Here is a 26,530-nt window from a genome sequence, read left to right on the forward strand (position 1 = left end):
TTTTCCCAGATCTTGCAAGTATTTTTACTTCAGTTTGGACTAATGTGAGCATTCACATTTCTTGTCATTTTCTGTTGTAGTTTGCTTCATTATTGCCTGGTTTATTTACATTGGAAAAAAGAAATAAAAAGAAAGTTTGTCAGGTAACCTAACATTGTAACATCTTAAAATTAACTGGTTTTATTAAAATCAGGAATATTTATTTATTTATATATTTTATAGTGTAGATTTATAATATATGCTATGCTGTCATGTTGACTATTATTGAGGGATTTAACAAACTAACTCAAATAAATATATGTTGAAATTATTAAATGCTTCATGGAATGTTGCAATAAATAAATAAAAGTACTATAAAATGTAATACATTTAATAAATGCATAAATACATGTCATGCCGTGTTTGTTTATTTGTACTGGCTTTTCATTATGCTTATTTATTGATTGCAACGTTTCATGATATATTGATTTCCTTTATGTTGTCTGTCCACTACATTTTACTTCAAGGTATTTTATTTTGTATTTCACATTACCTTTTATTTTGTATTTTTCGAATATATAAATTTCAATTTATTTATTACTACATTTCAAAGTACTTTTATCTATTGCAATATTCCATGACATATTTAAAAATGTCATTATTTATTTAATACAAACTGTTAAATCCCTCCATTGACTATTGTTGGACCTATAAAATAATAAAAAATAAGATTTATAAAATAATAATTTTTAAATGATTGTAATTATTTTCTATTTGCATCAGCCATTTTTGTGCAACCCTTATAAATTTAACTTTAGTAATTTCCAATATATTGCAACAATATATATTACTTTCAAAGTTTGGTGCTCTTCTGTGGGTAGATTTAAGGATGCGTTCAGCTTGGAGCAGTGTGTGTGTGTGTGTGTGTGTGTGTGTGTGTGCGCGTGTGTGTGTGTGTGTGTGTGTGTGTGTGTGTGTGTGTGTGTGTGCGTGTGTGTGTGTTATTCTCCTCCAGTGACTCACAGTCAGATGAGTTCAGTCACTGTTTATCATGACGTGTTGCCTTGCAGTGTTTGTGGTCTGTTTTTAAAGGATGAAAGAGAGGCTATGTGATCGGGGGAAAGCCCTAGTGCATGATGGGATATTGGAGGACTCTGGGCAGGGTCAGTATTAGGTCATCATCAGAGGCGTGTGTCACTCTAAACTTTTCTCTGTAATCCCTTTCGGGCAAGGACGTTAAAAACAGTTCACTTCCCCTAATGTGATCACTTCTAATCACTTTTCAGTTGACTGTGAGAAGTATTTGTCTCTCCATTTGACTACATTTGTCTCTGATTCACAGTATTTGCAGTATTTATTCACATTACTGCTTAATTTAACATTGTTTTCAATAGCAAATAAAAATGCTTTGCAATGTCAGTCATTCCATTCAGTCCAGTGCACAAAAGAATAATATATCACTCTTTTTTTAACACTTATTTATAACACTTTTTTTATTTTTATTTCTTAATTCCACATAAGAATAATGTTGAATCATTTTAAACACTGATTTATTTTTATTTTCACTCATCAGTCCAGTCCACACAAGAATAATATCCCATCATTTTTAATACTTGTTAATAACACTGTTGTTTATTTGTTTGTTTTCTTTAAAATATAGTAAATAAGTATAATATCCAGTCATAATTAACACTTATTTATAACAATAATTTTATTTTATTTTTTTATATTGTTCAGGGAAATCTGTGGTTAGTTTTTATGGTATGTTTTGTAAAGCTTGTTATAGCAGCAGTAACCAAGGGAGGTGGATTGTGCTGAAGGGTCGATAAATAAAGTCAGCATAATTAATGACTTAGGGGTCACTCTTTTTCATCCATAACTAGCCAGTTATCTGTCATCCCACTGATAGCAGTGACACTCATGACACATTAACACTAGAGATAAGCCTGAAAATGTCTACATTTAAACTCTCTTTCTCTCTGTCTCCAGACCACTCCAGCTCCAGCGGCACGTTGTCCTTCCAGCATCTGCGCTCGCAGGGTCCCATCCCCACGGCCCACGTCATGCCATCTCCGTCCAGCTCCAAACTCAGCGCTCCCTCTGCCCCCACCAGCCCCTGGAGCAGCTGCCAGCTCCCCTCTCCCCTCGACAGCCCCTTGGACATGAAAGACCCCCGGCCAGTGCGCCGCTGGTCCTCGCTCACCCGTCTCACCGGCCAGGAAAAGACCAGCCCTTCCGGGAGACCGTCGTACCGCACGGACCCTCACGGATCCCTGGATCGAGGTGTGCTCTACGGCTACCGACAGGACCCTCTTTATTCAGACGGCTTCCTCTCAGAGAGCCTGCACAAACTTTCCACCAACTCTGACTTTACGAAGTATGACCTGGGCAGCAGTAACACCCTAGGTAAAACAGACTCGTCTTGCTCGTCTCCGCTCAAGCCCAGCACGTTAGACCTCTCCTACAGTGCCTTACCGGAGAGCAAGACCCCCACGATCGGCCTGGCCGGGCCCGGGCAGAGAGGTCCCACGCTCAGGCACCAGGCCGTGGGGGGGTCGCCCATCCAGCCGGCCGTGCGGACGCAGATGTGGCTGAGTGAGCAGATGGAGTACCGGCCGGGACCAGAGGGATGTGGCGGCTCGTGGCAACAGGAACAGCAGCAGCGAGAGCGGCTACGGCATGAAGCAGAACTCCCACAGGTCAGTTTGCAATGTTTTTGACAGGGAATACGAAGATGAGAAAAATATGCGGGGTGCTCTAGTGTGTCTATAGTAAAGCGGATGCTGAATTGTTTTTATGATGCCATTGAAGAAATGTCTTGGTTAAATGGTTAATAGCGCCCTCTGCTGGAGACAGTGGTAGAGTGAATTATCCTTCTGTTTACAGCACAAGCCATACAAATATGCAGACATTCTTTTTTTCTTAAATACATGTTTAAGGGATGTTCCAGATTACATTGTGTTATATAGTATTATTTATATACTATTATAGTTTTGATTTTAAATATTTCAAATTTTGCTTTCATTTATTTTTATTTCAATTTTGAAATTTTAAAATAAAATCCTTTTTTTTTTTTTTTTTTTTTTTAGTTAGTTGCCAAGGCAAAATTTCCAATTTAATGAAAGAAAGTTTGGCCAGTAGTATTTGTACTTCTCCTTCTAACACTGTCAATTAAAAACAAGTAATAAAAACTCAGTGAGTGTTTTAGCGCAATTTTCTGACGTCATGGGATCACAACACTAAGAGATAGTAAATCTTTTTATGTTGTTTTTTTTTTTTTTTTTGTGCGTTCCCGAGATTAGACCTTCCTTAACATAATGCCGAAAACCCGAAGTCTCTAGGTGGTCTGGTTGAGGAGGAGATAGAAGTGCAAGATTGGTGCGCACAGACAGAAAAGAAATCATGAGTTAACAATCGCAATTTTGTCCGTTGGAAAATTGCGCTAAAAAGGTAAATTTGGAAAATTAGATAGATAGATAGATAGATAGATAGATACTTTAAAAAAAATAAAAAAAATAAAATAAAATTCTATTTAAAAAAATAAAAATATATGCATTACAATTAATCAAAATTATTATTTTGAATTATTGTGGTAATTCATACCTCAAATGCTATCAGTAGAGTTTAACTTGTATTGCACTTGAATTGAAATTAACTTTCAGATAATGCTTTAAAATCATAGTGAAATTTTTAAATCTGTCGTTTTTCTGAAACCTGTGTCTTACATACCAGAATATAGATAGTAGTTGGAGTGGAGAGGTGAAAAGTTTGATGGATTCCTGGCGTCAGCCGAAAAGGAAAGTCATTTCAGAAACAGAACAAGTCTATGATTGAAATCATGTGCACTGTTGAATCATACACAATATGACCAGGAATGTGCATTAAGAAAGTAAATAAGGTCACTTTTGATTTCATGTTGATTATGGTCTCCTGTGCCGCGGGCGTCTATTTTTAGTAGTAAAGACCCAGTGTTTGTTCCAATTGGATGTCTTTGAATTTCTCTGCTTGAGGCTCAAAATGTTTTATTCAACCTAAAGAGAAACCAAAAACATTTGTTATCAGTGGAACGGTTTTATTTGCAGCATTTACTTCCATTCAGTCTTATTTCTCAAACACTTGCATTATGAATATGTATAACATTACTTCATAAATATATTCACACAGATAACACAAGAACACAGTGATTGTGATTGTATAAATAATGTAAAAAGGTTACAACTTTGATTATATTATAGGCAAACCAGTGTGTTTTCTTATTAAAAAAACATGACTATGTCCTTCTATTTATGAAATACATCTGATTAGGATTGTGTATCTACAGCTTTTATAGCAGGAAAAAAATGCACATGTAGTATTTTTAGGAATAGTGTCAATGGTGTGTCATGTGATTTGAGAGCTTGTCTATATTTTTAGTTTAATTCATTTGGCCGTGTACTTAAATCCACACCTGCTGTTCACAGAAAAAGAATCTCATTTTGAGGTAAATCCCATTTTAATCCTAGTTATGTTGTTGTTTTCGTGAGCAGTTAGAGACAACAAACACTAGAGGGTGCAGTGAGACTGGAAGCAATGCACCTATACTTCCTGTCAGTTTTAATACCTCAGTTGATATTTCAACTAAAATGGAGTATTTTTGATCCATTTTGATTTTTTTTTTTCTGGACCACATTCTGGAGAGTGATGCAGTGGTAAACCGTTTTTGATCAATTTACTGTAGGCCTACCCCTCCATTAAGCTCTTGCAAAGTGTGTATTGTAGGTTAAAGGTGTTGTAAGCAAAGAAAATTAACGTCAGACAAAAAAAAAAAAAAAAATTCCCCTACTGACTGATTCAAATGAGTGAAATATGTGTCCTGAAAATGTGTTAAAGCCAAATAAAGAGTAAGGGGATTAGCCCACTTTGGAAAACTAGCCAATCAGACACATTTTCTGCCTATCAGTCATGCACAGTCAGCCTAATGTCTGAAATCGTTTGCAGCGTTTTTAAAATGGTTTTGGAGGTAGAGTGAGTGGGAGTCTCTTATACCGATTATTCTTGTTTCTGGCCATTTTCGGGTCACATGAGCCTGACCAGAATGAGCATGAGCAGAAGAGCCACTACAATAAGCAGGAAGTTGAGCAGCAGGTTTAGTCCTCGGTTATTGGTCAGATCCATACTGATGGGATGGAGATTTCCAGGGTTGTTCGGGTTCAGCCGTGGTGCCGTGTAGCCCAAGCGTATTTGGCCCCAGGTGGAAGATCTTCTTGTTTGCCAGTGAACACAGGTTACATCGCGCCGCTGGTCTCTCATATGCCGTAGAAAGAGCTAAACATGATTGACAGACTGACATGAGCTTTGCTGACAAGACACAGTCATAGAAACAGACAATAACTGGTTCTCTTATGTAGTAGGTCTTATTCAAACAAACTTTCTGTGACTTTGTGATCATTAAAATACTGATTTTGATTGTTTAACAAAATTAGTACAGTGGGAGTATCAGTCAAAAACAGAAGCAGCACACTTTTTATTGCACACACGTGATCATGTACATTTTTTTATTGAGCAAGTGTTTTCAGTTTGGCATAGTGTGTAACGGAAGACGTGACTCAGATGACATCACTCAGGCCCGCAGGTGACATGCACTGATGGGATAGTGACAAAGATATGGAAAGACAGTTGCATGCAGTTCATAATGAAGACTGGTCAGTTCCTCAATCCACCCCAGCATGGAGCTCCAATCTTGTTTCAGTTGGATGCTACCTAATGAATTGTGCTGTTATATATACTGTACTTACACTATCATCTAAAAGTTTGGGGTCTGTAAGATTTTTTGAAAGAAGTTGCTTATGCTTGCATTTGTTCAAAAATACAGAATGATTTGCTGCTCAAAACACATTTCTTATTTTTATCGATGTTGAATAAAGTTGTGCTACCTCTAACCATATATTTCAAGGTTTTCTTCTCTTTTTTTTGATGAATAGAAAGTTCAGAAGAACAGCATTTATTTGTTGTTGTTTTTTTTGGTAACATTATAAATATCTTTACTGTCACTTTTGATAAATGTAATGCCTCCTTGCTGAATTAAACTATTAATAAATAAAAAAAATACTGATCCCAAACTTTTGAAAGGTAATGTTACTATTTATTGGTATTTTTTGGTATTAAATGAAATTGTTCAGTTATACTTCATATTTATATTAGTCTTATTTTGCCTCGTCCAACGGACGAGTTGTTTTTTCACAATGAAACAATGCATTATGAAAATAGAAAGGATACAAGTGATGCTGCCTTAGTATTTGGCCCACAATGGAATTAAATTAAATTAAATTGTGTTAGATGTTATCACAAATATATTGGAATTTTACCAGCTGACTCTCTAGTTATTGATGTCAGGCAGCAACATCCACTTAAAAAAGTCATATTGGTCAACCACTATCAGTATTGTCGTTCTCGTGTCACTCTGAATTTGCTATTTATAATGACATTGATAATCATGCAATGTACAACCCAACTACTCAAAACCCGCTATAAAATAATAAATAGCTTTGCCCATCCACACCCTCCGCCCCTAAACGCGATATGCCCCCCTATGTACAGTCCTTCGCCCTCATTGGCTACAGGGGAAACTCCCGCTCACATTAGCAAGACAATGATGTAGATGAGCAGCAGGCAGATGAGGATGAGGCAGAAGTTGACGAAGAGCTCCTGCATGTTTTGCTTGGCCTGTTGGGGAACCTCCATGGTGGACGCCCGGCGAATGGCCGCCCGTGTGATGTGCTGCACCTTGTCCATGCCGAAGCGGGGTGGGTGGGATGGATTAGTGCAGAGAGAGGGGAAAGGAAGGAAGAACGGCAGTACCGCAAACTGGGGAGGAGAAGCGCTGGTTGTGGTGATCTGGTTGCCAGTGGACACAAGGCTGAGGGGAGGGAGCAGACAGATGAAAGAGTGAATGTGCATGCAATATTCACACGTGACATGCAGGTCTGATAGATGTTTCAGAAGACTTTGAGACTGTAATGTGTTCTTAAAGCGATAGTTCGTTCAAAAATCAAAGTTCTGCTATCTTTTACTCACCCTCTAAACCTGTATGATTCGCAGAACACGAGATGAGGATATTTTGAAGAATGTTGGGGTCCAAATAACATTGGACCCTATTGTATGGACAAACATGTACAAAATATCTTCTTTTGTGTTCTGCTGAAGGGTGGGTTTTCTTTTTTGGATGAACTATCCCTTTAAAGGTCCTTTCACATGATTTGCATTTGGGCTTCGATAAGAATGTAACGGGCCACTTTGACTTTCACATAACAAATGTTGCGGAAGAGTGATTTTACAATGTATATGGTAGCAAGAATGTGTCAAGTTTATACCGTTTTAAACATGGACAGTATTTAAACAGGAATTTGGAACAGAGAAATGTTGATTGCTTTAATACATTGCAGAAAGAAAGAGAGAACTCAATGATCATGGGTTCGTGACATTTTAAGTCTCTGGATGATTTTAATTGAACTAAGGTACTATGTCTAAAATGAAAAATAGAAATTATGAAGCATTAAATTCAAGATATCTTCATAAAGTTTGACTATTTTTAAGCATTATATACTCTACCTTTCAAAAGTTTGAGGTTGGTAATTTTTAATATTTTATGTTTTCGGCTCACCAAGGCTGCATTAAAAAACAATAAAAACAGTAATACTGTAAAATATTATAATTTAAAATAACTTTTTTCTATTTGAATAATAATGTATTCCAGTTCTCAGTATGATCCTTCAGAAATCATTCTAATATGCTGATTTGCTTATTATTATCAATATTGAAAACAGTTTGTGCTGCTTAAGTTTTTTGTGGAGACCGGCATACCTTTTTTTTAAAAACGATTGATAGAAAGTTCAGCATTGAAAGTAGAAAGCTCAAAAGAACAGTGTTTATTTGAAATAGAATATTTTTGCAACATTATACTTACATTATACATTATATTTCTTTACCGTCTTATTATGATGTGTTTGATTTCAACTTAAAGGGTTAGTTCACCCAAAAATGAAAATTCTGTCAGTAATTACTCACCCTCATGTTGTTCCAACCGCGTAAGACCTTCGTTCATCTTCGGAACACAAATTAAGATATTTTTGATTAAATCTGAGAGTTGTCTCACTCCTCCATAGGCTGCTATGTGACCGAAACTTGCTGGCCCAGAAAAGTTATTAAAGAGATCGTTAATATAGTCCAAGTGACTCCAGTGGCTCAATCTTAAGTATATCAAGCGACGAGAATACTTTTTGTGCGCAAAAACAAACAAAAATAACGACTTTATTCCACTTTTCATTTCCTTCTCTCTGGGCCTCGTAGTGTTTTTGCGCTGCGCGTCTGTGTTGCACGTCATCACGCATCACACACATGACCGGCGTCGGCCAATAGTGAGCCTACGTGGTGACGTGTAACACAGACGCGCTGCGCAAAAACACTACGCGAACCAACTAGAGGTCCAGAGAGAAGGAAATGAATAGTGGAATAAAGTTGTTATTTTTGTTTGTTTTTGCGCACAAAAAGTATTCTCGTCGCTTGATATACTTAAGATTGAGCCACTGGAGTCACTTGGACTATATTAACGATCTCTTTAATAACTTTTCTGGGCCAGCAAGTTTCGGTCACATAGCAGCCTACGGAGGAGTGAGACAGGGCTCAGTTTTCATCAAAAATATCTTAATTTGTGTTCCGAAGATGAACGAAGGTCTTACGCGGTTGGAACAACATGAGGGTGAGTAATTACTGACAGAATTTTCATTTTTGGGTGAACTAACCCTTTAATGCTTCCTTTTTTGAATAAATGTAATTAATTCAAAAAGAAAAAAAACATCATGTGCATGTACATCACGTGAATTGTCCGGTACTCATCGGCCGCGCTTTGAAAGGTCAGTAGAAGGTGAAAGGTCACTGTCTCTTCATAGTGTTCAATCAATTTGCAACTGTTGCAAGTCAAATAAAATTGCTTTTAGTCTCAAATAGAGCATTCCTATGCCTTGAACAGTTTCATTTTCAGATATGTCACCTAAAAGCAAGATGCTTGACAGGTTTCTAAAATTAAAACCACAGGGGTCTCGGTTCCTCTAGATTCTTCATTCAGAGTGGATATTTCAGTCTTACTCTTGCATTTCCACCAAAAGATGAATTTGTACAAAGCCTTGTTCTATTATACATCAAGTGCAATGTCATTAACTTACTTTATTATTATTATAATTGAATACTTCCAAGATGAGACTTCAAGATGAGCAGCACATAGTGTGTCTTTATATAACTGTGTAGGAGTGAGCTTATTTCTTTTCATTATACCGTCTTGGCTCTGAGTGAATAAAAAGAGGTGGCTTCAGAAAGATGTCTTATATGAGTTATTTTACATGTGTACAAAACAGCCTAAATCAGGATTTAGCACTTCGCCTCCGGAAAGATTAGATGAATCCCTGTTTTCGGCGAAAGATAAAGTGGCCTTGATTATAAATCTTTGTCTATTAGCGGAGCTCTCGTCTTGGACAAGCTTATCTCTCTCTTTCAGACGGCTGCTCATTCCTGTCTTCTCGAATCTGTAGGGAGTTCTGTCTCACAGATGCATTCGGTAGCATCCTGAGTAACATCATGGACATGGAAGCACCTGTGGCCTGTGTTTTCATTGGCCGCTGCATTGCGTTATCTGCTGCAATAAGGTTATTCTTAGGATTGGAATTACCCTTTGTGGTCACAATATTCCACTGAAATCATCCCTCAGGAGCCTGACTCTAACTTATCACCAAGAGGGTAATGAAGGCCTGGGATGTTGTTGTTGTTGTTGTTGGATATGTAGGCTGTGACTACTTTAGACTAATGGGAAACAGTTATATGGAGGATAGTGTTTTTGGGAAGTGTAAGATTTGAACAGCCTAGTCTTACTTGACAGAAACCAGTTCCTTTGCAACAACTTGTAAAGATATGAAACAGGCCTGGAATATTAGCGTGCATGTTCAACATGTAACTCCATTTCCACAATTTATGTTGTTTAAGATGGTTTTGAAATCTTCAGCAGAGGCTTCCTGTCAGGAAAACAATGTACTTCTCTTCTTTAACAACTGCTTCACTTAGCATGCTTTTTTTGCAGTACTTTAGCTGTTTAGTTTAGTTAATTTGTGCTGTTCTGAACACCTCACACCATGAGCATTGCAGTTTGTTTAAGTTTAAAGTCAAATTAAAACTTGTATTTTAACACAAGAATCCATCTCATGTAAACGTCCCCAAAGGAATGCATCTAGTGAAGCCAAAAACGGCCAAAGTAAACACTTCCAACGGTACCTGGAAATATAAAGGGAATTTCTAAAATTGGAATAAATGGATAGAATTTATAAAATCCTAAAAGGTCATGGAAAAAAGTTCTCAGTTCTAAAGTATTTATTTGACTAATAATTGCTTTGCAACTTTTTAGTGTTATTTAGATAAAATCTTTTTTTTTAAATCCTTCATTTTAATAAATGACTGAAAAATGTATGGAAAAATAATAAATTATGGCAATTTGTTGGTCAGAAAGTTTAGGAACCCTACAGTATATACAGAGCTTCTTTAAGACTAGTTTAAAGACAGTATTTAAAATGTCATCTTGCACAACCCTACTTAGTTGGCCATTTTTGTCGAGTACTTGAAGAAAACACTTCACAAGTGGTAGGAAAATAGTTTGAAATGTTGATAATTTGAGGGTTTTGTTTGTGTATTTTACTTTACGCAAATGAAACAATGCTTTGTGGGATAGAAGTATGTTGGGTCTCATCTCATTTTCACCTATTAAACCAATGAAACCTATTCCTCACCGATTGTTTTCATAGTGTTCTTTGCATCCAGCTGGCCAGTGTTACTGTGGAAAGAGGTTAAGTAGACGAGTGACTGACAGTGAAGCCTGGAGTTGAGCAGTTCATTCAGGCGCCCAACACGTGACCCGGAGGAGATAAACATGCTGCTGGTGACGACGGGTTTGCGAGAGGTGTTTGTCAGCACTACAGGACACCAGCATTCCATCGCTCTACTTAGCTAGTCAGGAGTCATGTCCTCCATCACCACTGGGAATGATAAGATCATTAACAATCTCCTTGGGAGGGTATCGAGCAGGTCATGTGCTTAAGATACCCTTCCTCATATGGTTATTCAGAGCAGATTTGTATCAACTCTCTTAAGCCATCCTTTGGCAAAAAACGCCAACTCATTGGCATTAAAATGCACAGACACTGCCAAGAAAGTTGTGAAAAAGAGAAAACAAGTGGAGCAAAAAATAAGATAGAATCGCACCAAAAAAGGAAATCATCTGAAAAGCTGGCCCGGAGATTTCCCAAGCCTGAGTATGTTTATGTGCATATTTTTTACTCTGCACAAATAAGTCCACTTAAGGCCAAGCGAGTGGACTTAGTTGGCCTCAATGCTGAACTTTCCATGATGGCATCGCAGAGCAATGCAGAGGGATTTTTGTGGCTTGGTGATGCCTCTGAGGGCATGACTCTTAACAGGTAGGACAGTGTCTGTTGAACTGGCATTAGGACAGACATTTTTGGCCATGCTCACTATGGGTTGTGCCTATACAGTTGTATATTGATATTTAATTGTTTTTTTGCCACTATATTTCTTTAAAACTTTAGATCTTTCTGATACAGTATTGATATCATTTTATACAGTTTAATTAAAAAATAATTCATAATCAAAACATTTTATTAAAAGAGATGAAAAATCTGAAACTAGTGTTTTTATAAATGCAGTACTGGACAAAAGTGAAGCAAATGATACCACAGATTCATTCTCTCACCGATTCTTTCACTTTTGCTACAGTTTCATTCGCAATACATTTATGATATTGTGATGCAACAAATGTTATGACTTATTTGAATTATCATGTATGTACTGCACTATATATAGCGTTCAATGCACAAATGTTTGAGTCACAACATCTTTCCAGAAATTGCTAATCACAAAAACACACACACACATATATGTATATATGTATGTATAATTGTTATGTAATTTATAAAAGATAGCAGTTTTATATATAATATAATATAATATAATATAGATTATATACAATTAAGAATCTGTTGTGGCATATATATATATATATATATATATATATATATATACACACATTTCATATACATTTTATACAGTTATAAAATAAATTATATAAAACATATATAACACTTGACAATAAGGTAAGGTTCCATTTGTTTACATTAGTTAACATTAACTAATGATGAAAAATACTTCTAAAGCGTTTAATAATCTTAGTTCATGTTAATTTCAACATTTACTAATTAATTAATTAATAAATAAATACTATAGAAAATGTACTGTTCATTATTAGTTAGTATTAGTTAATACATTGACTTGCATTAAATAAAACCTTATTGTGAAGTGTTACCAAAAAATTATATAATGTTTGGTGATATATTAAAATGTATTTTATATTTCATATAATATAAATGAAATTATAGAATAAAGTTTTTTTTTTTTTTTATAATTATATAATCATCAAGGTGAAAATGTGTTTGTGGTGTAATAAACCAGATGCTACAAATACAATGATGTATATAAAGCTTCAATATTTGCCTCAGGCCCGTGCAGAGGCCACAGATGGATGTGTGCAACCTGTGGCGTGATTCCTGCTTTAACAGGCTTCTGAATGCAGTTAACCTGTCCTACTCTGCAGGGCAGCAGTGAATGCAGCGAGCTCATTTGTGCTGAAATGAAGGGTTGTCAGATCTCCCTGTGGAGTGCAGATCTGGAGTGTTGTGTGTGTAGGTCAGAATCAGTCTAGGTCACGTCTCCCCGATTTGTGTTCGGAGAAGAATGTGTCTGGCTCGCTGTTTATCGTGAGCGCACAGAGCGGCACTTACAAAACCAGCGGACAGACCCAAACATCAAAACTCTGATTAATCTCTGACTCTATGCATTCTGAAACATCAGCCACTGCTGTGTAAGAATATAAAACTGATGAATAACCCTCCGATTATTTATCATAATACCTTGGATATTTTCTGTACTCTTACTTATGAAAATGTGTGTCGCTGTTCAATCTCGAAAAGGAGTGAGCCTATCAATGGAGATTTGAAAAACGTACATTTTTAAGATAATCAATCTTAAGAAAGCACTGTGAATTTAGGCTGGTTTTGGATTCGCTTGACACAAATCAGATGTGTTTCTATTTTTTTCTGCAATGTAAAAGAACTTGGATGCATTTGGTGAAACAGTGATAGACACAATAGCCAAATGTGATAATAGTCAAAGACAAAATCTAGATAAACTGATGGTGGACTGTTAGATGACTATTGTGGTCCATCCTTAAACTGATATGCAAGGTATACAAGAAAAGGTTACCTACCTAAATCTGTAGATGAACAGTATTGGGGATCAATCCCGTTGCTCTGGTTTTCTTTTAGAGGAATGGAGGGTCTGTGGCAGCAATGTGGAGTCCGAAAGTTTATGGCAGAAAAAGTGAAGGGGTGGAGTATAGGAGGAGAGAGGAAAGAGATGAGAAATGCGTAGGAGGGGTCTGAGCTATCTCATTCTTTCTCACAACTTTTTTTTTGGGGGGGGGGGGGGGAGCTTTTTACAAGCTTTTATCCTCACAAAAACAGCATACCAAAATCAGGTTGTAATGGATAGTATTTATATGTCCTGCATTTGGATGCAGAGTCACTGTCACTTCTAGATGAAAGAGTATTAGTATTATTATCTTTATTTATTTTTTATTCAATTTTATTTTTTTATTTATTACTGGTGTTTTTTTGTTTGTTTTTTTCATTGCAGCCAATATTATTTAAAGCAAATGTATCCATGTATAAAATAAATAATTTATTGCATTTATGTGTTTACTAGTTGAGTACTATTATTTTATTTTATATTTTTGCTGGTGAAATTTTACATTGCAGGCAAAATTAAAGTAAAGCAAATTCATCCAGGTCTGAAATAAATGATATATATTTTAATTAATTAATTATACTTGGAAAACTTTGAATGGACAAAATAATGTAGAATGTTTAAGGGTTAGTTCACTCAAAAATGACTCATTTACTCTCCCTCATGTCCTTCCAAACCCTAAAGACTTTTGTTCATCTTCGAAACACAAATGAAGATATTTTAATGAAGTCTGAGAGATTTCTGTCCCTGCATAGACAGCTATGCAACTATCACTTTGACGCTTCAAAAAATTCATAAAGAGATTGTAAAACTAATCCATATGAATCGAGCGGTTTAGTCCAAATTTTCTGAAGAGACTCAATCGCTTTATATGGTGAACAGATTTAATTTAGGCTTTTATTTACATATGGAATTATAAGAATTATTACATATATTCATCATCCCACGGAAGCTCAATCATGTTTGCTTCCATATGTTTCGCTGCTGTTCTGTTCATCAAAGCGATTGAGTTTCTCAGAAAACGAACTAGCCCTTTAACTTTGACCTGCAAATATGTTTTTAGTATTACAATTTTTATTGCTTTTCTCATGTGAATCTCTCAAACACAGGTAGTTGTGTATAATGGGCAGTGCCTACATTTATCATCAAATGACAAAAATTGTGCACTTCGATTAACGTGTCGACATATCTTACTTCTACTGCATGTGCATATTAGGTTCACAGCACACAATTTCCCAGTTGTGTGCAAATAAACTGCCATTTAATTGCACATAATTGTGCCTAATATATCGTTTTTCATGCATTTGCATGTGTTCTCTACTCTGAACAGTTCAGCCCTCGTGGAATTTACTCTGTAACCGTATCCAGCAGCTCTCAGTCTCACCGGAGATTCCAGTTGCTGGATTAATACAGATATTCTCTTGATGTTGCTGCCAGAACAGCATGTGCTCTAAATGACCGGTTTTATTGAGAAGATTGTCTGCGAGATCCTAATAGACTATAAACATCTTCTACCTATGGTGTAAGAGCGTCCTCAGGGGGCACTGGGAACTTTCTTGCATATTTTTTTTTTCATTATTTGAGTTCTATTTTGAGATAAAAACATCCCAAAGTTCTCTTCCTTATAAGGAGCTCTGTTCGCTATAGACAAGAGAAGCTTTAAGAGATTGAAGAGGACATGAGGAATGGAAAAGTAATTACGATGGCATCCAATTTCAGTGTAGTCTCCGGCCAATGCGAAACAGTGTTTTTGGCGAGGTCTGGATGAACACCACTTGACCAAAACCATAAAATGTCAATGTCTAAAAAGCACAAATGCACACTGGGTGCACTAGTTTGAAGGTTGTTTTGTTTAAAAATGATAATGTACAAGTGTTTTCACCAGGCTTTAGTCTCCCATGGACAACTAGCTTCATCAAAAAGACTTTTTGAAAAATGTTTGCTGTTGAACACCATGGCTATGCTTGTAAACCAGGACTAAACAAGCATAAACCAATTGCATGTAAATTCATACACTACACAAATTGGTATAGAAACATTTTAATTTAGAAATTGCTAGTGAATTTCACAGTTATAGGCAAGTATTTTCTTGTAAAACATACTCTAATGATCTATTTTTAAAACCTTTTTTTTATCGTGTACTTGTCTTTTTTTCTCAACAACTCCTTTAAAGCATCTCAGTTCTTTGTGAATGTGCATTAGTTAGCATACAAGTTGTTCTCACCACCATAATCCCAATGCAACAGGACATCGAGTGTGCTGTTTGGCTTGGCATACATGCTGTTCTTTATGGACAAGCTCATTAAAATGGAGGAGGTCAGTCCTCTGTGTTGACCTTGCTCTCCGTACCTCGTTTGCAGAGTGTTTATGGCGTGTTAATGCCTGGTTGCCATGCGCATGCATACACATTGTCCATTCGCCTGTGCCATGCCCTCTGGCCAGTGCTGGAGAGTTTGCTTGTTAGGTGCAATACATCCATGTCTCAACTCATTGTTCAGCTTAGCACACCCGCTCCCTGGATCCAACAGCTGTCACCAGGCCACACCGCACAGAGGTGCCTTTGGGCTATAACAATGTGTGTGTGTGTATACAGTGACCCCAAAAGGTATTTGGACACTCAAGTGACACTTAAAATGTCTGAATGTCACTGCAATTGCATTACATACCAGTGGCATCTGTAAACAAGAGCTTTTATACATACTTTTAATTAACTGGTGCAACAGCGATTTGAAGTCATTTCTCCTCAAGTTCACACACAGATCTTAAAGTGTCCAAAGGGGGTTTTTTTTCTTTCATTTTGAACAATATTTTAACAGTACTCAATGGTAGAAGAGATATTGTATCTCAATTTTACCTTTCTTGGTAAAAAATAAAATAAAATAAAAAATATTAGCCTAAGTGTCCAAATACTTTTCAAGTCTTAATTTTGAACGCCTAAAGAAAAATCTTGTTTGAAAAAAATATCACTTGACATTTTTAAATGTCGCTTTTTGGGACACAGTATATTCAGTTTTATCTTTGTGCTTTGTTTTTATGCAACAGGTATTTTGGATCTAGAATAGCTTAAAGCAAATCACCTACATGTGCTTAACACCAATAGGTGATTCTCATATAACACACTGCTAAACACCCCACTGCATCGCAAATGTCCACAGCACTGCCTTAATGGCCAATTCTGAGTACAGTCACCTCGAAAGGAGCCAGCGTGTCTCCCCTGTGTTGCCCCAGCTTGCCAAGAGGTTGATGGACGGCTGTCTGGAGGGCCTTCGAGAGAGCGCAGTGGCAGGGTGTGATAGAGTTCAGGGAATTGGCACCAGATTAGCTGAGCATTGTGGCAGAGTGAAACTGTTCAAGTGCTGTAGCCGAAAGCCATCAGACCTTTCCTGTGCCCTTTGGTATGTTTAAGAGAGTGGATTTGACTTTTATTCTGTTCACCAAGAGTATCAGTCCTCTGCGAAAGAATCACTCTTTCTAATCCCTACCAGGCTATGCTTAATTTTTAAAGAGTGCTTTAAATATTTCCATTTTAAAGGCCTTATTAAATCTTTTTTCTAGCTTTTTGTCCATGTCTGTTTGCTTTGAGTTCATCTCTATGCTACTCCTAAACATTGACAATTAAATTAAAAACATTTAAATTTATTTATTTATAAAAAATGTAAGCTTATATTTATGGATACACAATATATTGATATTGGTCATAAGCCAATATTATTTATTTATTTATCAGTATCAATGTCAGCCAATATTAGATATTTGATTGCTCATTTCTGCCTGTTTTTACATTCAGATTATCTTTGCTACCATCTAGTGCTTACTTAAGTCATCATTTATAATGTTTTATATGGCTTGATTGATATTATTTTTATAATATATTTTTCATAATAAATAATATAATTTTATGTTTTTTTTGTTGTTGTTTTTTTTACACAAAATAGTATACAATTGTATTTAGAATTATATACTATTAGAATTCATCTGCACTGGTCAAGTGATTTTATGGGGTGTTTAATATGGATTTTTTTCATAGAGTTAATGTTTAGTAGTTAATAATAGAATTTGCAGAGGAGGTTTCTCCATTGTCAAATGAAGACCTATTCAAAGATGCTGACTCGAGGGGAACAAGAACCTAAGGGAGTTTAATTAAAGATACAGCATTTAGCATTTTCTGGCCTCCATCTACTTTAATGAATGAGGTTCCTTCCTCATGCAGCTGTTCCTGTCTCAGACGGTTTAAACAGCTGTGTCCTGGAAAGAGACAAACACAACACTGCTGTCAGGAACTTTGAGGAGCAGGTGGAGGAACAAGTTTAAACAAACTCCTGACTCATAAAGCTTTTAGTTTATGTAATGGCATAAAATTAGGGTAAACAAAGACGTTTATTCCCGTTAGTTGCCCACTTGCCAAGAGGACAGGCGTTCTTTGGGCTGATGCCTGTTTTTAAGGAACATTTATCATAAAAACAGAGACAGATTTTGATGCCATAAATCAGTGCAGACCTATAACAGTCTGCATTTATGACCGATTTACTGGCCTAGGGTCAATATAGTATCTAAAGTCCTGGTCTTGATAGGAATGGCATGGTACTTTTGGCATGTGGTAACAACACCTCATGGAGAGACAAGCTGGTGGGGAATGACAGCTATGCCTGGCCTACATGCTCTCCACTCTTCAACATGAAGCCGGGTGGCCAGATGCATGGAGATTGGAGACGTCACAGGACTGCTGGCTTTCCTTCGGTTCAATGGTTGAGCTACTTCCACCTGTCACAGGAAGCCAATTAATACTATTAAACATAATGAGATCATTAATGTCTAAGGAGTTCTTATAACCATCAGATATTGCCCTGTTAGACTGGTCAGTTTTGCTTTCATATTCGTTCTCATAATCGATCATAGGTTTGTTGTGATGAAATTAAACTAGAAAAAAGCCTGTGGAAGGTCGAATGACCGAAATGTTGGTTTACCATTAAAATATTTTTGTGATGATGCAAACTTGAGTAGTGTGCTGGACTTATATTTTTCAAGCTTAAATAAATAAAAATAGTCTATACAACTTGTGCACTATATGGTCATTATGTATGAAAAACATTGAAATCAAAGTCTTAAGTGACTGAAAATCATGTAATTCGCCCTAGATCTCCTTTCAAGAACATTACAAGTAACTGTCCAATTTTTGAAAGAATCATTCTTTTTAGATTAATATTTTTAATGAATCTGTTGATTGGATTCACTTTATTTTTAGTGTTTAATGTCTTTTATTAAAATAAAGAATTTTTGTTTTTTTTATTAAAGGTGCATTAAGCAACTTTTCATGTTAAAAATACCCGTTTTCTAATCCATACATGCTTAAACAATTGCCTGATGGGCTGAATGAGCCCTTCTCTGATCACTGAGATTGTCTCTATAAACCTGTAAAGTAAAATAAATAAGAGGGATTCGGGCCGGAATTTTAGACTGGGCGTGACGTCATGCGCGTTCACGGCACGCTCACATAGCTATGCCTGGCAGGTTTGTGTAGCCTATTCGCCGGCATTCTCCGTAGAAGATGGATTGTAAGAGACCTGCTTGTAGTTCATTTCAAACACCAACGCAAACTCCACGTAAGATAAAAAAAAAGAAAACTTTTGTATAGTGCAACCAAAAGGGCCAAATTGGACTCAGACAGGCGTCGGAATAAGACGAGAGTAAACATAGGGAAGGCTGATAGCCTATATAAGTTAGATAATTAGACACAAATTTTGAGCAAATTACTGCTTAATTAGGATGTATTGCTATTGGAATATGCTACTTAGCAGATCAATAAAACAGGCTAAACCCCCGCAAATCTTCGGCGGATTAGCCTGTTTGGCTTTTATGGTAACGTCATAGTGCCATTTAATTGTTTACCTTGAGACAATTGAGTGTACTTTTTTGACCGACTGTGTAGCTTTGAGCTTTTACAAAGTAATAACTTATATTGTTCATGAACGTGTTTCCATAATAATACAATCATAAGTGGATACAGTAAACACATAACACAGTTCAACATGGAGATAGATGGAAATAAAAAACGAAGTTTTCTACTACCCCCGTTTTTCCCTCACACATAAGTGTGTAATTTACTCAATTGCCTTTCCTTTCACATATTTAAAATGACTTGCAGATTTATAACTTTCTTACCTCTGAAGACATTATGATTGTAAACAAAAGATTTGCGGCTGATGCTCCTTTGGTTATGAACAGCTCGTGCTCGTGCAAGCGTGCGTGTGCGTGTGGTCCATGAGCGACGCGTGCACATCTCTGGCTGCAGTTTCGCTTGCCGCCAGAGGTGGCATAGTTCTGCAAAAACTCAGAAAGTTGCTTAATGCACCTTTAAGATTGTTAATATAACCAAATTTAAATTATTTTAAGACTTACTGAGGCCCCCTGGTTGAGAACTACTACTCTAAATGACTAATTCACGAAGGAACAAAGGATTTTCAGTCAATAACAACTTACATTTCTGTCTGTTTTTCACATAAACGGTGCACAAGTCGTATAAACTATTTTACTATACTTTTATGGTGCTTTTGCACCCTTTTCATGTAGAAAGAGACAAAAAGTCGTTCTTGTTTACATTTTTGGGTGAACTAATCTTTTAAGAGCGAATAGATGGAACTGCCTACTCAACTTCCCCTTATCCATTCCCTGTCATCTGCTTCCCAGCCTGTTTGTTGTTGCTGCTGCCAACCACCCAACTGGTTATGGACTCCTACTGCGCAGCTCGCCATGTACGAGTGCTTGGTGCTCTGAGCTCACATACTGTGGAGATTTGAGCCAGTTTGTTTTGTTTGACTGTTAAAAATATCCCCCAGCTATGTGAGGAGGTGAGGGAGGCCTGGCAATGAAAGTGGCACCACTTCTTATCACCACTCGGTTTGCTGCGGGGACTAAAATCTCTCCAGAGGCAAATAAAGGCATGTTTGCAGGCTTGAGTGCGCCACTGATATGTGCCACATTTATAGGGTTGGCATTTGTGAGCATGGCGACTGGTCAAGTCTGCAGAGTTTGGTCAGGGAAACAACATGGACTATTTTAAACAGTTGATGTAAAAGGTTAATATATCTGATAGCTGGTTGTCCCCGGTTGCTCCTGTGCAAACCACATCAGTTGAATATATAGGCCTATGTCACACTTCCTGCTTCCGGAACGCGGAGTAGGGATTCAGAACTTCCGGTCAACAGTATTTCTCGATAAGGATTTAGATTATCAGCCATAATGTCTAAACCATTCGAGGTAGACTGACCACGAGCTATGAGGTTGTGAAACAAAGGTTTTTGCTCCTGTAGAAGCTATAAGTTTGTATGAAAAAAAAACATGTTTTATCCGCAATCTTATGAAAAAAAAATACACTACCCACAATCCTAAGCGTAGCAGCAACGTCTGCTGATTGGTCCAACTCGCTGTTACCATAGAAACGTTTACCTTACTGGCGATCGGCCCGCCGCTGTTGTTGTAGTGTACCTGCGTCAGGACATAGACAGCCATACCTCAGCTTTCACACTTTTCCACTTGAGAGTTTTCATTTACCATCTGAACCACATCGTCATATGTGACTTCAGGCAGGTTGCGGAGAGATTTGGTCCAGCGGTATCTATCGGACTCCGCCATTGTAAAAAGCTAACCGGAAGAGCCGTATCCCTACTAAAAGACGTACTTCCGGTCTTCAATTTTTTCGTGACATAGGCCTATAGTCCAGTGGACGGTGGTCATTGGTCTCATGGATAAAATGTACCATATCCCATCCACTATCCAGTGCACAAGTGCAGGACGTTTAAGAGTTATTTTGATTCTTAACAGCTGTTCCGATTACAAAGATGTACAGTATGTAAGGATGTAATGTAATGAAGTAAATAAATTAATAATTTTTTAATTATTAATGATTGTATTTAAAGGGGTGGTATAATGCCCCTTTTTTACAAGATGTAAAATAAGTCTCTAATGTCCCCACAGTGTGTATGTGAAGTTTTAGATAAAAAATACCCCACAGAGAATTTTTTATAGCATGGTAAAATTGTCCCTTTTTGTGGGTGGGCAAGAACGCATTGTTTTGTGTGTGTCTCTTTAAATGCAAATGAGCTGCTAGTCCCGGCACAGAGGGCGGAGCTTCAAGAGCTTGTGTGTTAGCAGGCAGCTTGCAGACACGCACTAAAATGTCAGAAACTGTACTGCCTTTTATGTTCAAACCAAAGTCGGACAATAATGGAGAGACTCAAGAAGAAGTGACAACATGTAGAATGCAACAGGACGTTTCTGAATGGTTAGTTGATGAATTTATTTAGCTATTTTACTATCTCCAAGTCATTGATTAGCATATTCTTTCATGATAATCTATAAATCACTTGTGTGGGAACTGTTGTAATATGTCTACAGAGTGACATGCTATTGCATTTGTGTTGCGTACTGTATTGCAATAAATGTGAAAAGACGACAGCTTGAGCAGACTCACAAATGTGCTCTATACTACAACAACTCTTCCTCTTCTCAACACTGCTTGCATGTTCCCGGGGGTGGGGTTTATGTAAATTTTAGGGTTTGTGATGTCACTAACCCGGGAGGAAGCTTGTGTAGTCCCTACCAGACGTCTGTTGTAGTCCTTAAAAAGCTATTTCTGTAAAAGAAAATATCTCCCTTTGCTTTGAACTTTGAGCGTTGTAACTTTGCAGATGTTGTTTATTCTCAAACAGCAACATTACACACTAACTAAAGTTAGAAAAGTGAAATCATAATCAACCACCCCTTATTAATGAAAACAAATCTCTCTCTCTTTCTTTCGGCTTTCTCCCTTTTTGTCAGGGGAATAATCCGCACAGATGATTTGGCACGTTTTACGCCGGATGCCTTTCCCAGCACTGAGAGTGTACTAACTCTGCAATCCCAGGGCTAGGACACACTCACACACACGCACGCACTCACTACGGCCAATTTACTTTGTCCAATTTACCTATATTGCATGTCTTTAGAGGAAACCCATGCATTTAATTTAAAATATTCATTGTAAATGATTGAATTCATTTGAAAATATTTCTAAAATTGTAAACATTTGTTAATTTAATTTAATCCTGAATATAGATTTGTATGGTATATTAATAAAGTAGCGATTTAAAATATTTTCAGAAAAAATATTTTATTTTAATGTATTATCTTTTATTTGTATAAATATTTTAAATAATAAATATATAAAAAAAGTATATTAAATAAAAATATATTTATATTTGTATTTATTTGTTTATATTTTATTATTTTATTATTATTTATTTTATTTATATTTTAGGTATGTTTTATAAATATATAATATAATAATTTGGTAACAATTTAGAATAAGGTTTTATTTGTTAACATTAGTTAAGTACTTCAGTTAACATGGACTAAGAATGAACAATTCTTCTACAGCATTCATAAATCTTAGTTGATGTTAATTTCATTATTACAATCAAAAGTTGTATTTGTAATCCTTAGTTAATGCACTGTGAACTAACATCATAAAAATACAACTGTTCATTGTTTGTTCAACTAATTTTAACAAAGATTAGTTGCTCATTATTAGTTAATGTTAGTTAATACATTAACTAATGCTAACAAATGAGACTTTATTGTAAAGTGTTATAAATGTTTTTAAAATAGTTTTTAGAAATATTTAGAAAGCTGAGCTCTAGAAATTGAGTAGTTTCACATAAAGGGGCTGATAATTATTACCCCAATGTCCCATATATTCAGTTTAAGTCTCAACAGACTTCCCTCAAGCTGTGTTGAGTATAGAGTCATCCTTCTAAGTCTGCTGTATGTTTGGAGTAAAGCATGAGATGTGACCTTATCAGTGACCTCTTCAGCAGGGTCCTTTCAGCTCCTCATGGAGCCATTTGCAGTGCTCCCATTTAGCGGCTTTATGACCTGTCACCCTTCACTCAAACACGCACTGCTGAAGATTGTGTACATACCGACTTAAGGGCTATGGGGAAACTATATGTTTGGTGTGTGCCTGTTGTTTTTCATCACCTTTCAAGGGAATTCTAGAAATCAGGCCTGGATTATGACATCAGATCCGAGATGATCTTGGTTTTATTTGGGGACACTGTTATGTTCAGTTAGCCCCTGCTGGCAGGTTACTGAACTACACCATTACAAGAGCAAAAAGCATCGTTCTCTATTGACAGCCATTGAAAAAGTACAAATAATGATATCATTAATATATATATATATATATATATATATATATATATAATTATATAATTATTTGTACTTTTTCAATGGCTGTCAATAGAGAACTATGCTTTTTTTAGGCATCTATTTTTTTTAATTATATAACATAACATAAAATATAACAATTATGTAAATATAATTTAAATATCTATATAATTATTTATTATAACTATATATATATTACATTATTATAAATTGATTATAAACAAATTAATATAAATTTTAAATAAATAGATACATTTTATTACATTTATTTGCCATTCAAATCAGGGAGTCATGCGCCTCCTTGGAAAAACAAAGTAAAGTTAAAACCAAATTCATAATTAGATTCAGTAGTGCAAAGACTCGCTGTCATCCTCCAGGCGAGAAGAGACCTTTACAAACCCCCTGGAGTTCTTCACTGGAATGCTGCATGGCTTCGGTGGCAGTTTGTTGCCGATGGTGATTATGATGACAGAGTATGCTAATTACTGTGTGCTTACCATAAGTGCACGCTAGCCTGACCCTGCGTGTTTACCAAATGAGGAGTTCTAATGCTATAATTATTGTTTTGTGCAGATGCTGAGTGGAACTTCTCTCCCTGTCAATACCCTGGTAAAGATTAAGGAGGGACTCCTGAGGCAGAGGGAACTGGAGATTGACCGGTGAGTAAACAAAGACACTTTTTGAGTGCTTATGAAGTCATACACAAAGAATAAAAACTATTTATCAGGGCGTGTATATAATATTATTAGGGCTGTCAAGCTATTAACATTTTTAATATAATTCATTACACAATGTGGTGATTGATTAATGGCAAATTTGGCTGAGAAATTACCCCCAAAATGGGTAATTTCATTATTGTATTTATTGTGTTAAATGAGAAAAGTATCAAATAGACATTACATTGAAGACATTGAAACCAGGGTTTAAATCGGACCAGATCTTTGATTCAAGAATTAAAAAAATTAGCAAATTATTCCTGGTTGTTTGTCAATATAATCCACTTATGCTTCGATAAAGCAACGCAATGATTATGGTGCAAGATGCTGCTAACACAATGATACCTGATGTAACGGCAAAATATGTCAGTCTGATGCAACTAAAAAATGACTCAACCTTACCAAGAAATGTCATGCAACTGCTGTCAAAACAAGACCTTTCCTGACCTCCCACGTAAACAAAGTAATGGATTCATCCATTTTTGTCTGTAGCTTTGTCATTAGCTCATGTTTCTGGGGAAGGGGCAGATGTTTCATTAATAGCATTTCATTAATTTAACACAACGTCAGCTGTGCTCAGGACTGTGACCCTGTAGTGACTGCTTTGACCTTGAGCCGGTTGTAATTATAGCATCATGCCGTCACCCATAGTGTTGCTTTGCTTTTAGGTTAGCTCTGACAGACGGAGCAGTGCCACACATGCCACAGAGCAGACGGCCACTGTTCAGTCTGCTGTTTCTGCTCACACACAAACACACCGCATATCCCTGCCAACAATTACACACGAGGAAACAAGCACGCTTTTAGCTGGGCATCACTCTCCTTTTTGTCAGGCTTCTAAATCCAGTTTTGCTGTCCATTTATATATCGCTCATTTACAATTTTTTAGCTGTAAGCAATGTTTTGGAACTTCTGCCAGAATTAGTCACACATTCTCTTTCCAAAACCCCACCCTATAGAAATAATCAGGAAAGAGACAGCATCAGGATATCTCAATGTCAAAAGCAATCACAGCAAAATAGAACAAAAGACTTAACCAACGACTGCTTAAGAGCTGTGTCACATTCATTTATTATTAGTATGTAAAATATTTTACTTTTTTCACATTTTCTTAGAAATCACATTTATAGAATAAATATGCATATATATAATGTGGCTGAAAATATCTGGTCTGTGTGTGTGTGTGTGCGTGTGCGTGTGTGTGTGTGTGTTTATTATAGAAACATTTGGCCACATAGTCTAGGTTTATCACAGAGACAGTTGTCATATTTCAGAACCCTGAATTCATTGATATCCGTCATGTTAAAAGGACATTTTTCCAAAAAAATACTTACAGCACCTTTAATGGATAAAAAATGATGATGTTGCGATCAGTTCACTGATTTTGCTGGTATTTTACTATGCTGAACTTGATTTAGGAATGTTTAACCACACTCTCTTATTTAGCTCAAAGGCAGAAAATGTCCAAACCAAGCACAAGCACACTTTAAAGTGTCATTACAAGTGTAAAAACATTTCTTATGAAAGCAGTTGTGCCTCCCACATCACTGCGACTGCCTCCAGCAAGCATGTACTTTGCTCTCAAAAGGAATTTTTCAGCGTACTTGTTTTTAAAGTGCTCTGAAGCAGAGCTGTCCAACAGACTGTGAAACTAAGTAAACTAAGTGAATACTGACTGTCTCACTGATTTTCGATTCTAGGCAAAAGCAGCAAATCCTTCAGCTTCATGCCAGGATCAGGGAAAACGAGATAAGGGCGCAACAAGTCCTTCACAACCAGAGGGGGCGCTATGATGACTCCTATATGCTCAAGGCCAAGGTATGTCTCACTGAAATGAATTAAATAGGAGAAAATACTTTTAAAAATGGCAGTAAAAAAGTGCTTCTTTCCACCTTTTTAGGATTCTCCATATGACAGTCCAGTATCCGGCCAGAGTCCAAAGTCTCAGCTGCCCGAGCGACTGAGCCCACTGTGCTGTGAGAACGGAGAGCTGGGGCGTAAATTAGCTGCGGCAGAGCTGGAGGTCATCCACCTCAACGAATTTCTCAAACAAAATACACAGAAATACACCGAAGACATCAAGAAACTGGAGGAGAAGGTTAGAACTTCTAATTCAAGACATGTGAATGGTGCTAAGGGTCTGTGGTACCAAAATGTTTGAAAATTTTGGGTCTCATTCACTAATAATTGCATGTATTACTTAGTATTTGTACGATCAGAAGAAAAAATCTATGTCTAAGTCA

General features: G+C 36.6%; 2 protein-coding genes across 4 annotated transcripts in view; one reads left to right on the forward strand and one right to left on the reverse strand.

The window, feature by feature from the left end:
• The window catches only part of cep85l (centrosomal protein 85L), a 66,937-nt gene that overhangs the window by 30,816 nt on the left and 9,591 nt on the right, over nucleotides 1–26,530 (forward strand). For both annotated transcript variants that reach the window (XM_084090324.1, XM_084090323.1), the window contains exons 3-6: nucleotides 1,969–2,678; nucleotides 24,145–24,230; nucleotides 25,988–26,105; nucleotides 26,188–26,385. In XM_084090324.1, coding sequence (XP_083946450.1) covers nucleotides 1,969–2,678; nucleotides 24,145–24,230; nucleotides 25,988–26,105; nucleotides 26,188–26,385 — 1,112 coding nt within the window. The remainder of the gene's footprint in view (nucleotides 1–1,968; nucleotides 2,679–24,144; nucleotides 24,231–25,987; nucleotides 26,106–26,187; nucleotides 26,386–26,530) is intronic.
• pln1 (phospholamban 1) lies at nucleotides 1,520–13,490 on the reverse strand. 2 transcript variants are annotated; one of them, XR_014603334.1, is made up of 5 exons: nucleotides 13,331–13,451; nucleotides 6,596–6,874; nucleotides 5,005–5,283; nucleotides 3,709–4,010; nucleotides 1,520–2,822 (listed from the first exon to the last, which is right to left on the reverse strand). XR_014603334.1 is itself a non-coding variant. In XM_084090325.1 (3 exons), exons 2-3 carry the CDS (start codon nucleotides 6,748–6,750, stop codon nucleotides 5,265–5,267), a joined length of 174 nt encoding a protein of 57 aa, XP_083946451.1. In that variant the 5' UTR covers nucleotides 6,751–6,874; nucleotides 13,331–13,490; the 3' UTR covers nucleotides 4,037–5,264. The 2 variants fall into 2 exon arrangements, 1 of the variants encoding a protein (XP_083946451.1); XM_084090325.1 differs by lacking the exons at nucleotides 1,520–2,822; nucleotides 3,709–4,010 and having other exon boundaries at nucleotides 4,037–5,283; nucleotides 13,331–13,490.

This window comes from Abramis brama (genome assembly GCF_963993115.1).
Source record: "Abramis brama genome assembly, chromosome: 18".
Lineage (NCBI taxonomy): Eukaryota > Metazoa > Chordata > Actinopteri > Cypriniformes > Leuciscidae > Abramis > Abramis brama.

Bases quoted from the DNA above. Each gene is read 5' to 3' on its own strand.
- pln1 (XM_084090325.1), bottom strand. From the start codon at position 6,750: ATGGACAAGGTGCAGCACATCACACGGGCGGCCATTCGCCGGGCGTCC.